The sequence below is a fragment of the Echinops telfairi genome, unplaced genomic scaffold, assembly GCF_000313985.2.
Source record: "Echinops telfairi isolate 266 unplaced genomic scaffold, ASM31398v2 ScPeMD7_7458;HRSCAF=8496, whole genome shotgun sequence".
NCBI lineage: Eukaryota > Metazoa > Chordata > Mammalia > Afrosoricida > Tenrecidae > Echinops > Echinops telfairi.
Genome location: NW_022111358.1, coordinates 45,516,179 through 45,527,736, shown reverse-complemented (window position 1 = coordinate 45,527,736; position 11,558 = coordinate 45,516,179). Strand labels below are relative to the sequence as shown.

The 11,558-nt window shown below is 52.1% G+C and overlaps 1 protein-coding gene and 3 non-coding genes across 4 annotated transcripts; 2 read left to right on the top strand and 2 right to left on the bottom strand.

The window, feature by feature from the left end:
* Window positions 1-929: 929 nt before the first annotated feature.
* On the top strand, window positions 930-3,642 carry ATP5PD (ATP synthase peripheral stalk subunit d). The gene is made up of 5 exons (XM_004709149.2): window positions 930-1,077; window positions 1,553-1,649; window positions 2,484-2,555; window positions 3,237-3,299; window positions 3,442-3,642. Exons 1-5 carry the CDS (start codon window positions 956-958, stop codon window positions 3,571-3,573), a joined length of 486 nt encoding a protein of 161 aa, XP_004709206.1. The 5' UTR covers window positions 930-955; the 3' UTR covers window positions 3,574-3,642.
* A 5,538-nt stretch (window positions 3,643-9,180) lies between these two features.
* TRNAR-UCG lies at window positions 9,181-9,253 on the bottom strand. Its single transcript has one exon. It is a non-coding gene; the product is annotated as a tRNA-Arg (tRNA).
* A 431-nt stretch (window positions 9,254-9,684) lies between these two features.
* Window positions 9,685-9,757, top strand: TRNAR-CCU. The gene has a single exon. It is a non-coding gene; the product is annotated as a tRNA-Arg (tRNA).
* A 352-nt stretch (window positions 9,758-10,109) lies between these two features.
* On the bottom strand, window positions 10,110-10,182 carry TRNAR-CCU. Its single transcript has one exon. It is a non-coding gene; the product is annotated as a tRNA-Arg (tRNA).
* Between the last annotated feature and the right edge of the window lie 1,376 nt (window positions 10,183-11,558).

Sequence of the window (11,558 nt, the reverse complement as noted above, 5' to 3'; positions counted from 1 at the left end):
GCTGTTAACCGAAAGGTCGGCATCTCTAAACCACGGGCTGCACTGTTGCGGGGCGGGGGGGATGCGGCTTTCCACTCCCGTAGAGATGTACAGCCTCGGACACCCCCAGAGGGCAGTTGGGCCCTGCCCGGTAGTTCCAGTGCAGTGCGTTTGGCCTGGAATCCCAGTCCCCACCCGATGACACGCTGCCGGGGAGCCTTTGAAGTTGGCCGGGCAAGTAGATGCACGAAGTTTTCCTTTGGAAGGAAGGAAGGAGCTGAGAATCTCCTCGTTTCCCGATGGGGAAATTCAGGCACAGTCCACCCTGTTCACGCCTTGTAGCAGCTGCGGAGGGAGCACTAGAGAATCGCAGAGTACAACGATCTGGAGGGAAACGGATTTAAATGGACTAACTCTTAGGCAATGCATGGGAGTTGTTTTAAATGTATTCCCAAAGATGCTTGAAGAGTGAAAACTCGAGATTGGGGTTTTTAAGGGTGCATAGGAATTGGGTAGCAGAGGGGTGACAGGGAATGTATCAGTATGCCGGTTGTGTAGCTTAAATTTGAAAATCTAAACACGGCTGGTTGTCTCTGAATTTCTAACCATAATGCCTTTATAGGTTTCCAAACCTACTCGACCTCTTGCCCCATTTTCTTCTTCTTCTTCTTTTTTAATTTCTGCCCCTTTTTCAGGGTAAAAACAAACAAACTCAGAACCCCATTGGCAACTGAAAATGTTTGTGCCGTGTCTCATAATCCAGGTTAAGGCTTTGGTATCCACCCTGCTTGGTTCTGGCACCTCACACCCATGTGTACGAGGCACCCACCACCCACCTCCGAGTAGTAGTATTTCCCAGGACATGGACCTATTTCTTAGAGACTTTGCAAGTTTCTGAGATAACCTTTCCTGGCAGAAATCTTCCCAAGAACCCTTTGTTTTGAGCTGATGGAATATTATCTTCCAGGATCCCACCATGGCTGGCCGGAAACTCGCTCTAAAAGCCATCGACTGGATAGCCTTTGGGGAGATCATACCCCCAAACCAAAAGGCTGTTGCCAACTCGCTGAAGGCCTGGAGTGAGGCCCTCACCTCCAGGTCAGTACTTTCAGGAAAGGGAGCCGCCATCACCTCGTGGCCGCCAGGTGTGAGAACAAGAGTGCTTGGCGTTTCTGTATGGATTTTGATAACGCTTTGAGCAGAAAGTATGAAAAACAAACGCATTTTCCAAATAAAAGGATTTTGTTTCTTGGCGGGGGGTGGGGGGTGGGGGTGGTTTTGGTGGCATTTCCGTGATCTCTGTCCTAGAGAAAAGCGAGGTGCCAGCTCTAGGCTAAAGGACTGAGAAACGGGCACTTCCCCCCCTGAATAATGGATTTTAATATTCACGCATTTGACTTACTCACGTCTCGCCATTAACACAGTGAACGATCTCTTCTCCAATAAGACACTTTTGATGACGGTAAAAACCTGGTAGGAAAATCGAGTGGTTGTTTGAGAAGAAACGGGCACTTCTGTGTGAATTCCTGCTGCCCCCGGAACAACCCTGACCTCTGCTTTTCTGTGGGAGCAGGTTGGCAGTTCTCCCCGAGGCGCCTCCCGCTATCGACTGGGCTTACTACAAGGCCAACGTGGCCACGGCCGGCCTAGTGGACGACTTCGAGAAGAAGGTGAGACCTCAGAACCCCCCGTTCACAAGGAAGAGAAGGGTAGATGGTTACGGGTAGCAGGCTGACAGCGGAGAAAGAAGGATGGGTCATCATGGAGACCCTAGCAGAAACCCAGGAAAAGTAAGGTGGCCGGAGCCGGGGCGGTGGGTGTCAGTAAGTGCAGGGTCCAGGCTCTGTTCAGGACATAGCGGGCTTTAGTCCCAGTCGGAGAGCCAGAGGGGCTGCCGCCTGTCTGTTTCTCTCGGCTCCTTGAGTCTGCGTCGCCTTCCACCTGCCTCTGACACAAGCTTCCATCCTCCCCCCCGCCTTTTTAACGTCCCTGGTAGCTCTCATTTCTCAGCCACCTCCACCGGGGTGGTCACGCACCTCTCTGCCTCCAGCCATCATTTGTTTATTTCTCCAGTGGGGGTTTGTCGTGGGCCTGCTGTGTGCCAGGGCACAGTGCAAGCATGCTGGGGCCGCAGCACCCCGCTCTCTTCTGCCACCACTCAGTCCTCATTGGGTTTCTGGTCAGAGAGAACCCAGAATTCCTGTACAACCATGAATGTTTAAGAGGTCATCTCTGAGATTATATGTCCAGCTGTTGTTTTCAGACTAAGAAACCGAAACTCCTCATGAAGAGGAATTTTCCAGGGTCTACTTTAGTTAGTACAGGAACTCCTGTCCCCCTCTAACACCCTGACACAGCCCGGCTGCTTGTTGGGATGGTGTTGTGTGTGTGTGTGTGTGTGTGTGTGTGTGTACACTGCCAGGATTAATAGGTGGAGCCCATTGGTGACGCAAGCATGGTGTCCGGGCATACTAGCAACCCCTCACAGCCCTTTGTGTTCACAGTTTAAGGCCCTGAAGATCCCTGTGCCAGAGGACAAGTTTACTGCCCTGGTGGATGCTGAAGAAAAAGAAGATGTAAGTAGTAGTTGAGGCCCTGCTTTATTCTAGAATTTTCTTAATCCTGACACAGCTCCGTATTTCTTAGCAGCTAGGGTAAAGTGGAGTGAATTCAATAGAAAAGTTAAGGAGTTAACAGCAACAACAGAAAAGAAGGAGCTATTTTGTAAATGCAGCAAGCACCATGGATGGATTTCAGCGCAGTGAGGCGGAGTGCAACTTAAGACTGAAGCATCAGGCGTGATTCCGTGTGTAAAACAAAGCGCAGTAACAGCAGAGCCTCCATGAGCTGGACCCCCCGCAGGGCAGAAACCTGTCAGAAGGGAAAGGGAGGCTCTTACATAAACAATGATAGGAAAGTGGGGACTGCCACCCCACACTCCCTCCCACCTTCAGAGGCAAAGAACAAAGTGGTCCCGGAAAGTTCTTGCTCCCATAGGTCAAAGTTTGAACTCACAAGTGAATTCCAGCACCCACAGGTTACTCCACCACAAAGTCACCCCAAGCACTCTCTAAACCAGCCGGTTACCGGCTAGTTGACGCTGACTCAGGACAACCCTCAGGGTGGACTCCTAGCTTGGAACCTTTCGGCTGGGCTCCGTAACCATCCAGGGCTCTGGAATTCCGCCTCCCTTGGGAACCTCTGGGTCAGGACAGCACAGCTTGGTTTCAAAGCCAAATCCCTCCTTTCTCTTGAAGGTCAAGACCTGTGCCGAGTTTGTGTCTCTTTCCAAGACCAGGATTGAGGAATACGAGAAGCAGGTAGGTGTGAGCCAGGGCTCGCCCCTCAGAGTAAGCTGTCTGCCTGCCTGTGTCTGTGGTCTTTCCCCTTGTGGCAGGATGTGCCTCGAGTGCATCTCTGCGGCCCGTCTGCCTTAGCTAAGCCCCTCTCCCCTCTCTCCAGGTGGTGAGAATGAGGAACATCATTCCCTTTGACCAGATGACCCTTGACGACTTGAACGAAGTCTTCCCTGAAACCAAGTTAGACAAGACCAAGTACCCCTACTGGCCTCATCGGCCAATCGAGAGTTTGTGAAGCGGAGTCTGAGCAGACACGCTGGCCCTCCCCTGAGGCGCTCTGAACAGTAAAAATAGGAATGCTAAAGTGCTGTGTGTGTCTGCTCTCTGTCGCCGCTCCTCCACCCCAAAAGTGGCTTCTAACAACGGCACCAAAAACCAAACCCATTGCCCTCCAGTCAAATGCAATCCGTACTGGCCATTTGGGTCAGTTGAGCCTGCTCATTGAGTTTCCGAGGCTGTAATCTTTTTTATTTTTATTTTTTTGAGGCTGTAATCTTTACGGACCTGTTGCCACGGCTTTCTCCCACTCCACAGCTACCTGGTTCAAACCACCGTACCACCAGGCTCTCCGGTAGATTTGAGCTCACTGCCATCGGGTCACTTCTGACTCGGCAGCCCTCGATGGTGCGGGTTCAGCTGTGTGATCAGGATGTGGGCCCCCAGTGCTGCTGCAGTGGTCACACGACGACGGCAGGAGGGCCTGCGGGAGTGCCTTCCTCTGGAAGGAGTCGTCCTTCATCTGGGGCCTCCCTTGGACTCGCTCTGCTCATAAACTGCCAGTTCCTATGGTGCGCTCCATTCTGCCTGTCCACCAGGACGTCCCCAGAACAGATGGCCTACCTCACAAGTGCAAGCAGGGAAGCTGTGGGGCTTCACTTCTCTGTGCTCCATGTGTGCCGGCATTTAAACATAAAAGTGATATAAAAGGAAACTTCCTTACAAAGTAAAAACCCTTCACAGCCCCGGATTTCAATGTAGAAATCTCTCTCCAGTTGAGTTTTAAAATCCTCTTCCCTTATTTACCATGGTAAGCAGGACCAAACAAGCCTAAGAAAGGAGAGGTGGTTTAGAGTGAGGGGTAGGATTGAGCACCCCATAAGCTACAATTACTGGTCTCTCCCCCTCGCAGCAAAGAAGAGTGAAGACAACGATGCACTGTAACTGGTGCAGTGGGTTAGCGCCCACGGAACCTCCACTTCCGTGATCCTGAGACCAGCAGGACTAGATGGTGCCCGGCCCGCTACCACGATAGACTATCCTGAGAAGGATCACATCAGAAGGTCCTGGTTAGAGTGGGAGACTAAAATGTGAGCCCAAACTCAAAACCCGAGAAAGGACCAGGCTTACTGATCAGATAGAGGCCCGTGGAGCTCTGGAGCCTAGAGCCCTTTCTTTGCTCTCTGACCTCGAACTCAACTGGCCCCACTAGGTCAGTTTCAGCCAATTAACAGATCTAGAAGGGGGACAATAACACAAAGACATGTAAAACTGGGCCAGTCCATCACTTGAGATGAAAAGAGTAGCACACATCCAGAGTCCGGAAGGCAGGGATTGTTTGGGGAAGAGGAGGACAGGAAGGAGGAAGCCCAGACAGCGGGATGAGTGACAGCACCGGGTAGGGATTGCAGTCTGACTCCAGGCAACTGTGGAATGGAAGTCTCATTTCCTTGATAAGCCACCTCCTCTTTCACAATTCAAGCTAGGGGTCGGGGGTGTTGGGTGCTGTCCAGTCGATTCCAGCACACAGCAACCCCATGTACAACACTGCCTGGCCCTGCACATGTGTCCTCACACGTCCTCATGTGTGACCCCGTTGTTGCAGCCATTGTGTCTGCCCATCTTGTCCAGGGCCTTCCTCTTTTTCACTGCCTCCCTACCAAGCATGGCCCCCTCCAGGGACTGGGCTTTCCTGATAACAAGTCCAAAGTATGCGAGACAAAGTCTCACCATCCTCCATCGTAAAGAGCATTCTGGCTGTACTGCTAAGGCCGATTTGTTCTTCGAGTAGTCCGCGATACCGTGAGGATTCTTTTGCCAGATTCAGATGCACCATTTCCCTGGTCCCCCATATTCAATGTGCAACTTTCACAGGCATGTGAGGCGACAAATACCATGGCTTAGGTCAGGTGCAGCTTAGTCCTCAAGGTAAGATCCTTGGTTTTCTGCACTTAAAAGAGACCCTGTGCAGCAGATTGACCCAGTGCAATGAATCACTTGCTCTCTTGGCTGCTGCTTCCGTGAGCGTTGATTGTAGATCCAAGCAACTTCCGGTATTCTCCCCGCCGATCACATTTGTCGCCTGTCGGGCCAGTCCTGAGGATTTTGGCTGTCTGTACATCGAGTTGTCCACACTGAACGCTGCCTTCTTGGATCTCTACCAGCAAGTGCTTCCAGTCCTTGCTGTCCACCAGCAAGGGAGGAAAACTTTAAAAGGGGAGAGGATGGGACGCGATCTTTCATCCTTGAAGCAAGCAGAGGACCCGGTGCGTTTACTGCATCATCCCGTGATGACTTAAATTGCTGGTTTTAGACTACTTTCTGCCCTGAGAGTTAACAGAATTGTGAACCAGAACCCGAGAAGTTTCCAGGTAAGAAAGTGACCTTAAATGCCGCAGGGAAGGATAGCATGCCCAGGCCAAATGCCACAACTGGACGTTATTGAAGCAAAGTAACATGGCTGACAACGGTCAAGCAAATGGGACGGTGGCAGAGAGGAGCTGGCACCATAAGCCCTTATAGGGACTGCTCTGCAGCTGAAAGTGGGACAAAGGCATGTCCTCTAGAGCCGCTTTGCTCTTGACAATCTGCGATGTTTGCTAGGAGCTGTGGCAGAAGGCATTTCGTGCACAAAATACAGAAAGGAGTATCACTCACCCCTCCCGACTGCTGAATCACTGAACTGGCACCCAGCTGTGCCACCGCCGAGGGCCTGGGAGGATTCAGACAAGTTTCCAGGAAAAATAGGCAGAATCAGGCGATTTCTCCTGAAGTGCAGTTAGAACTCTTATTCCAAGGGAGATCCAATGTGAAAGGCCTATGTACGTTTGTGGAAGGTTGTGCCTGGATCCCTGGATCAGAGGGGAAGCCCTGGGAGAGTCTCTGGAAGGAACCACTGAATCCTGCTCTCTGAGGCATGTGTGTGGAGGGAGGGAGGCACTTTCTGATCTGATCTCATAGTGGGTTATGCATTGGGCTGCTACCCTCGAGGTCAGCAGTTTGAACCATCAGGCGCCCCTTGGGGGTGGGGGTGGGGGATGAAGCTTCTGTTCCTCTAGGGTTACAGTCTGAGAAACCCACAGGGTTCTATAGGGTCCATATGAGTTGGAATCTGACTTGATGGCGGTGAGTGAGCGAGTGAGTGAGTCAATGACCCTAGATGATTTGACGGGTCGACATTGTGTATGGGTTTATTTCAGTCATCCTTAGTTCAATAGACTTATGCTTTGCAAATCAGAAGGGTTCCGATACAGTAGAGGGCCCTCCACAAGATGATACAGCAGCTGCAACAAGGGACTCAGAGACAAAAACCATTGTGAGGATGCTGCAAGACCTGGCAGGGTTTTGCTCTCTTGTTCATAGTGTAGGGACCATCTAATAACAACAACAACATGAGGGCAATGAATGTACAGATGTGCTTTACACAATTGATGTATGTATGGATTGTGATAAGAGTTGTATGAGCCCCTAATAAAACGATTAAAACAAACAAACAACAACAACGAGAGAGAAACAAACAACTCCCCCAAGCACCCGAACTAGCATCACTGATGACAGAAATAAGCAAAAGTACAAACTGCGTACTATACAGAAGCAACCAGAATGGTGATTATAAATTAGTGGATCCCATTTTGAAGGCAAAACATTCAGGCTGAGTCAACCAAAAATCTAGTTGTAAACTGTCCATCTTTAAAGCAGAACGAAACGGCGGTTGGAGGAGGATAAAGAGAATGGAGAATGTGAACCCCTGAAGGGCACCATTTCCTTAGTGGCCACCGAAGGGCAAAACTGGCCTTTCTTGTAAATTACTAGTTCAGGATGTCAAACCTCTAGCTCCAGACTGCTTGGCAAATGGAGATAATTTTGAATATTTCTTATCAGAACATATACAAATTCACAGCAGTAAACTGTTACTATAATGGAAAACCTTTTATTGCAAAACACAGCATGGCCATAGAAAAAATCAGACAAGGGGTAAAAGAATGGGGACGATTTGAAACTTTGGTGAAATATGGATGGACCTAGAGGACATAATGCTGAGTTTAATAGGTCAAACTAAGGTGACCAGATTTTAACATTGGTAAAGCTGGATACCATTGATAAAACTTATATCCTGGCGAAATAGCCACATGGCAACCGAAAACTGTATACCCTAGCTTGTCTTGTATTCTTTCCAAAAATTGGGACTTTTTAAAAACGCCACGGGATGTGGGAAAAATTGTTAAAACTCTGGACTATCCCGCCAAAAGTGGGACGTCTGGTCACCTTAAAACCCCAAAAGAAACTCACTGCCATCCAGTCGGTGCCGACTCATGGTGACCCTGTAAGACAGGGTAGAACTGCCCCTGTGAGTTTTCAAGACTAATTGTTGATGGGAGTAGACAGCCTGGTTTTTCTCCCGAATCAGTCCCACACAGAAGGGCAAATATTATATGAACCGCTATTATAAAAAGCCACGAATAAGTTTTCACAGTAAAAGAAGCATTCTTTGATGGTTCCCAGGGGTGAGGGCAGACAAGTGTTAACTTGGGGGAAGAGGTAGGGGGTACACAGGAAGACAGAAGGTTCGGAAAAATGACAGAGGCAGAAGGAAAATAAATGAAGGGTGTTCTAAAATGTCAAAGACGTATAGAAATCTGCTAATAACAATGCCTCTCAAGAGGTAAATAGAGTATTGTTAAATGTCAAGTATTCAACCTGGGAAGTCCCTCCTGTCCTTGAGCTTCCAGTCAAACTGAAAATCCTTTGGCTCAAACAGAACCTTTAAAAATAAAACCAAGCGCTTTTTATAGAGTGCTCTACGAGGGAGTGTGCAAATCATCATGGGGAAAATCCGTTATCTTTTGATGCCACGTTGCCACGAATTTCCCGAAGCTCCCTCAGGCTCGTGCAGGTGGGCAGTGTACGGCTCTCCAGCCTCACAAAAAGTCCACACCTGCTCAGAGAAAAATCAGAACATTCTCCGACCTCCAGAAGCTTCGCTGGCTATTGCACCCGAACCCCCACCCGCAGGCTGACAGGGTCCCGGCTTCCAGCTGCAGTGGGTGGGTTGTTCGGCTTTTCACTCGACAGTGACTGGGCACACGCATTCACCGGCCAGTGGGCCTGCAGCCTTCAGAGCGGCGTCGAGGGTGGAGGAGAGGGTGGAGCTGGCTCTGGACACAAGAAAGGAGGTCCCACTGCCCTGACAGCAGCTCACCTTCAAAGTGCAGCCGCAACGCACCCAAAGAGAAGGTAAGTCACCTGCAGCTCAGGGAGCCCCGTAGAGAAAGCGATTGGACAAAAGGGGAAAAAACCACGATTAAACAAAAAGGCATTATCTATTGAAATGACAACATGACACCGTGAGGCTTGTGCCTTACCTCTGACACCACTAGAAACGTTCCAGAAGCGGCTGCATCAAACGCCTCCTGAGGTGTGTCTCTGTGGAGCCACGATGACGTCAGAGGCCCACCTCTCGCACCTGGGCGGCTCCTGAAGCATCTCACAGCAGGAGCCAGGAGGGTTCACATAGATTTCCAGGTGCGGAATTAGGAATCAGGCGAGCGGAGAGGACACGAAGTCCATTTCTAAAATAAACGTAACTAACGGAACCTTACCCGCTCCAAGGGTTTAAAACGTACCGCGACCACGAAGGGACTCGAACCCTCAATCTTCTGATCCGAAGTCAGACGCCTTATCCATTAGGCCACGCGGTCTCCCTTGGCAGAGGGGTTCTCGAAAGCGCTATTTGATGATGGAGGGGCTCACAGGCGCTACTGCGGGGTGCAGAGATGACTCGGCTGATTGCTGCCGCCGTGACCCCGTGGCATCGCGCTCCCGCTGCATACAGGCTCCCAATTCGGTCCCCAGGTGTGCTACCTGGCTGGAGCCGCGGGATCAAAGCCTCATGAAGGAAATGTCTGCTCTCGGGTCCGTAGGTTCTGGTGTTAAAGTTCGAGAACTTGGGGGATCGTCTGGCTTTGAGCTGGGGGTCCCTGGCCTGCGGCGGCGCGTGGCCCGAGCTTTGGGGGCGGCCCTGGGGGCCCGGACGGCCTGGCGCGGTCCTCGCCGCAGAGCCGGGCCCGGGAGCGGCACGTGCGGCTCCGCGCGCGGTACCACGGGTCTCGCGGAGCCGACGTCTAACCGCGCCCCAGTGGCCTAATGGATAAGGCACTGGCCTCCTAAGCCAGGGATTGTGGGTTCGAGTCCCACCTGGGGTGGTTGGCCGGCTGTTTTCCCCGGGGGACCTTTTGGTGAGGGCGGCGCAAACCGTCCCCCGCACCATCACGTCATGGGTCGCATGGGGTCCCGCACCACCCCGACTTTTATCCCAGTCGCAGGCACGACTGGGCCCTCGGCCGCCGAGCTGGCGAGCACGACTGGCCGGCCTGCCATCTGACGCAAACGGGGGACGCCTCGGTGGCCACCTAAGCCCGGCGTAGCCCCCAAATGCAGAGGTGCACTAAGGCTCCCTTGCCGCGAACCCGAAGCAGGGTGGCGGGGCGGCCGCGGGCGCGGGTGGAGACACGCCAAAGTCCAGGTCGGTGGAGAGGGTGGCCCCCAAAACAAAAGTACCCCAGGTGGGACTCGAACCCACAATCCCTGGCTTAGGAGGCCAGTGCCTTATCCATTAGGCCACTGGGGCCTGCGGCGCACGAGCGTGGCGTCGTTGCCTCTAATAGGCTCGCGCCGGCGGCCCGGCCCCCGCGTCTCTGGCGGTGCTGCGCGGAGCTGGCTCCGTCCGCCTGCAGAGGACGCCGGCCCGGCCGGCCCCGAACGTCGCACGAATGCAGGGGTGCGCTAGAGCCTGGCTGTCGCCAGCGCTTTGTGACATTCACCCGCAGTCGGCCTTTTGTTTGCTTTGGAGCCAGCGCCTGCATGGCTTTGAATGTGCGTTGCCGGTGGCAGACCCCTCGCCTTGCCCCTTATTCCCTGGCACGAACCACGAAGGCTCACATTGCTGAGCACTTGGTTACAGGGAACCCAAACCGCACTGCCAGGGAGTTGTTTCCATAGCGCCCCCTAAGTCCTGTTGCCCGGACCCCAAAAACAAAGTCCGTAAGAGCCGTCACTCTCATGGTTAGCAGCCGCCTGCTCGTGCCAAGGCATCACCAGGGCCCCTTGAGCACGTGGTGTGCGCCCTGAATCATGCATGCATTTATATCTGCGGAAGGCACAAGGAGCATCCTCTCTGGTTTAAGAGATGGGACCCTAAAATGCAGGCAAGCAATTTGCCCAAGGCCGGCCAGCCAGGGTGGGGTGGGGGGTGGCTTCGAACCTGCCTTCTCAATCATGGGCATTGCCCACACTTGCCAGGCCCTGCCCTCAGAGACAGTGGATCTCTAACGACTTCTGGCCTTCTCCATAGCCACCTGCCCAAGGTCGGGGCCTCTGAGCCCTCTGCTGGAACTGGTCACCTCCTCTCACTTCCCCCAGATGACCTCGGCCTTTCCTAGGTCCACTGTCACAGGATTCATCTTTTCTTCTCTCTGCAATTAAAATGCAAACCCCACCCTGTTTTGTCAACCTTCGGTCCCCTAGCCCCTCACCCAGTGCGGAGGAATTAATGCATAGCTGTTCTTTAAAAACTAAAGGCACGACTTTGCACATAAGCAGAGGAGCCCTGGTGGTGCCGTGGTTACCAGGTGCGCTGCAATCCAGCACGACTGGCAGTTCACAGCTCTGTGGAAGAGGGACTGGGTTTGCTACTCCAGCAAATGCGCACACTCTGGGAAGCCACAGGGGATCAACTTGCACATGGTGGCAAGTTGGAACTTTTCTACGTATGTCACAGCTCCCCACTAGGCCCTAGGTCCTTTGAGGGCAGGGGTCACATCTTCCAGAGTTCTCATTACTGTGTACAGCGTACTTTATAAATGCTCTTCTTCTTTTAAAATCATTTTATTGGGGACTCGTACAACTCTTACTACAATCCATCCATCCATCCATTGTGTCAAGCACATTTGTACATCTGTTGCCGTCATCATTTTCAAAACATTTTCTTTCTACTTGAGCCCTTGG